The 4,213-nt window shown below is 43.5% G+C and overlaps 1 protein-coding gene across 1 annotated transcript; it reads right to left on the bottom strand.

Annotated features, from left to right (window-relative positions):
- LOC111220337 (abl interactor 2-like) lies at positions 1–3,885 on the bottom strand. Its single transcript, XM_022743396.1, is given in 4 exon segments — positions 1–1,099; positions 2,618–2,797; positions 3,315–3,482; positions 3,658–3,885. Coding segments are annotated over 4 exon segments (1,113 nt in total). The 5' UTR covers positions 3,802–3,885; the 3' UTR covers positions 1–478.
- Between the last annotated feature and the right edge of the window lie 328 nt (positions 3,886–4,213).

Raw genomic sequence — 4,213 nt, forward strand, 5'->3', positions numbered from 1 at the left:
AGTAGCAGCCATGTAGTGAAGATTAAGTAAGAGTGTTGACTTGCAACAGGCATTTTATAGTGTCATTGACCTGTTTAAAGTAGCAGAACTCACTGAGGTTACAGCCTGTGACGTAAGCAACCTCATCATTGACAAGGTAGAATGAGTGTTAGGTGAAAGGCCGCTGGCTTTTAAGGTGACTCTTACTGATTGAGAAACTGCAATAACACAAAGACGTAATAAGGAAGGGAAATCACATTACAGGAAAACAAGAGAGGATAACAGGGAAACACAAGAATCCCTGTTTCAGCTTGTTTCTTAGGAATGCAGGCAACGTGTTGTTGAAACTTGTTCAGCAGAGCAGCACTCAACACGGCAGAATGTCTCGCTTTGGCGGACTTTCTGTCCCTGGAAGAATATCATTTGAGGCTCTCGCTGTGTCATTCAACACACAGGAAACAGCTCAAGGTGAAACCACTTAACACAAGTTTTCAAACTTTTATTTATGCTTGATGTTGATCTCAAAACACGCTGCATATGTTTTATACACCAGTCTAATGGCGAACAGCCAGCATGTCTGCTCACACTGTTCACCGCTGCACCCGAGCTTAACATAAAATCCTCCCATAGCACGAACTATACTGTTCGTTAATGTAGGAGAGGGGGAGGCGGAGGTGGTGGAGGAGGTGGTGGGGGCACAGTACCAGAGGTGCCGGTATGAAGGGGTGGCGCAGGAGGAGGGGGCACAGCTCCTGACACTGGTGGGGGTGGAGGAGGAGGAGGAGGCGGAGAAAGAGAACCAGCTCCTGACACTGGTGGGGGAGGAGGAGGAGGAGGAGGAGGAGGAGGAGGAGAAAGAGAGCCAGCTCCTGATGATGGTGGAGGTGGAGGTGGAGGGGGAAGAGGACTGGCTCCTGATGATGGCGGAGGCGGGGGTGGAGGGAGACATGTGGGTGAGGTCAAGGAAGGCGGAGGGGGGAGGCCAGTGTCCATGGAGGAAGGGGGAGGTGGTGGGGGTGGAGGAGAAGTCACGCTGGAGTCCAGGTCAGCAGTAGGAGGGGGAGGGAGGCTGTCGTTGGTGGGGACTGATGGCGGAGGCACAGCGATGCCAAGACTGGATCTGCACACAGGACAAAAACAATATCGAACTTCAGCCACTATGATCAATGATGACATCCTGAGAGTGAAACAAATGTAGTTTCTTAAAGAAATACATTACTCACTTTCTTGCTGAGAGTTATCGGAGAAGATTGATATCACTCTCATGTGTGGACATTAAATATGTGGCAGTGTAACACTGTAACAACTTAGACTGGAAACAAGGGGAAACAGCTAGCTTCCCTCTGACCAAAAGTAAGGAAATCTACCTTTCTACACATCACTAATTACCTGACTGATCAACAGGTTATATCTCACTTGTTTAATCAGTTCAAATAATGTGTAAAAATGTAAAGATTTTACTGGAGGTTTGTGTCGGACAGAAACCACAACATGTAGTTTGTAAGCTTTGGTTTTTGTACAGACAAAAATCACTAGATACAATGTGTTATTATTATTATTATTATTAATTAGTCGGCTTCAGAGGTTTGGACAGGGCCATGCTTGTTGGTTCCCGTCATCATGCTAAGATAAGCTAGCTGGCTGCTGGCTGTAGTTTCACAGTCACCACACAGACATGAGAGTGGTATGAAACTTCATATATAACTCTCCACAAGAAGTGGACAAGTATGACAAGTGTATTTCCCAGAACTATTCCTTCACAGAAATATTCAGAGTTTTCATAGAAATTAACATTTTCTTGTTCTCTCTTTGTCGTATCAGATATTCCTCCTACACCCAAGTATTAACTGTTCTTGAGAAACTATGAAGGATCCCATTTTCCCACAAAGGGTCTTCTATGCTAGCAAGAGCAGTAGCTTGGTTGGGATAAATTTGAGAAAGGTTATAACATAAGAAACCTGATCTAGTGATTGAATAAAAGCTCCAGCATCCAGGAGACTGTTAGTTTAGCATAATGTAAAAACTGGAAATGGGGGCAAACTGTGAGCCTGGTTCTGTCCAAAGGTAACAAAATCCACCTAATGGCTCGTCTACAGCTCACTAAATAACATGATTTATCATTTCTCGTACTGAAAAACAAGCAACATATAACATGTTAATGATTGAGATTTAGAGGCGCTGATAGACGGATTTTGTCACCTTGGAACAGAACCTGGCTAACTGTTTACCGTTTCCAGTCTTTACGCTAAGCTAAGCTAAGCTAAGCTAAACAACTGATGCCTGTGGTATTTTATTCCACAAACAGCCATGAGAGAGGTAAAGTCTTCTTATCTAACTGGACTGGGTGTACATACGCAGAGGTGTCTGCAGTGCTCTGTATGCTGTCTGCTGTCTTCCTGGGCTGCTGCTCTATGATCTGTGGGGAGAAGACGAACAAAGGTGAACAAAGGATGGTACAGCACAGCTCTACTTCACAGTCAGCCATACTGTATATCACATTAGACATAACACTGGCACTACCCCATGGAAAATGGGGAGTGTTGTGAGCTGTACAGGTTAATCTATTGGGAATTAATTAAAGGTGTGTGGACTTAAACATTGTGATAATTTTTCTCTTTCAGTTTAGTTTCCAATTTACCTGAAAACAGTGTCCAGTGGAGTCCAAGATGGAGTATGATATTGGTGCTCTTGAGTAGCTTATCTCTGGCTGCCTGCCTGAAGGGGGCGGGGTCATAAGCTTGGAGCGGCTCTTGTTTTTGGGAGTGGTAAAAACACCAATCTCTCTCCTTGCTACCTTCTCGTGGTGGATCGCTGCAGCCTGGAGCAGAGCACAGTGTGAAAAGCCACAACCAACACATGCACAAGAACATTTTCATATCACTCATTTCCCCTTGGAAGTGCCTCTCGTATAAAGAAACTGTATATAAAAATAAAAATAAAATAAAGCGAGTAGCTTGCCTGGAGCAAAGCAACAAAACTGACCACACATGAAAGGGTTGGTGAACAGTTCATGCATGAATGACAAGTGAAAAAAAAAAATCAGTAAAGCACACCTCTGGCTCTTCTTACTTCAGTTGCATGCAATTAATGACTAATCTTTTCTGGATTCCATGCAATTATGCAATATCATGCAATTACCTTTGAACATCTACATTCTTTCTTAGGAAATCAAATACATGAAATACAATTATTAGGTAAATATTAAGCCATTTAATCAAACAAAAAGAATGGTGCAGCCTTCTATGGACTATGCCTTAGATATATATTCTTTTCAGCTTTAGTATGCAGGGTCACTTTGTTGTGCTGAACTGTTTCAGGTGAAAACTGTTCCTTACCAGTGACAGCATGTTGATAGAGGACTCTATGGCTTTAATCTGCATCGCCTGTGAGTCCAGCAGTCTAAGCAGAATGCTGGCCAGGCTGTTGATCTGGTAGGTCACACTGGCCAGCGCCTGGTTAGCTAAAGCCTTGGCTTCGTCAAGAGCCTTACTTGGATCCTCTGCCTGCACCATTGAAAAAAACAGGACAGGGTATACATGTTGGAAAATGCTTCATAATGCGTTTAATTTTTCGAAAAGCTCTAAAATGACAGTATCAACAAATAATACTGTGTGTGTTTGTGTGTGTGTGTGTGTGTGTGTGTACGTATGTGTAATATGTTTTATGAGCATTACTCACCTGGAGATAATTGTTTTCGCAGTAATCTGCGACTCGGAGGAGGTTGCTCTGGTTATCAGCGAGAAGTTTCCTGGCATCTGGCGCTTCTTGTAATATCTGAGTAATAACTTCAGAGAAGTTCTTTTGCTCCGCCATTTCTCCCATAGGCGCGGCTAAAAAACTTTACAAACTGCTTAAAAGATTGACTTCACGCTACCTGAGGAGATGTTTGTGCCAGTAGTCAGTCGAGGCGGGGAGGTGTTTGGTCGGCAATGAATGCGGAATTTCCGCAGGGTAAAGATTTTCACCATCTCACAGCAGCTTGTTCCAGGGCAGGGCTGCACCAGGTAGATATCCACTGAGACTGTAGAACAAGTAGGCCTATCTTAGTCTTCAGGAAAGATGATGTCTCTTATATATTATAAGAGGCTAAAGTTTGACATAGACAATAGTATATATAATAAAATATATAATATGCAAGGGCGTAGGTTTGGTCTCAACATTGGTAGGGACGCCATAAACCCGCCACCCCTTGACACAGAAGTAGACTTTTTAATGCCGTCAACCAAACGGTTTA

Source organism: Seriola dumerili, unplaced genomic scaffold (genome assembly GCF_002260705.1).
Source record: "Seriola dumerili isolate Sdu_G_001 unplaced genomic scaffold, Sdu_1.0 BDQW01000068.1, whole genome shotgun sequence".
Taxonomy (NCBI): domain Eukaryota; kingdom Metazoa; phylum Chordata; class Actinopteri; order Carangiformes; family Carangidae; genus Seriola; species Seriola dumerili.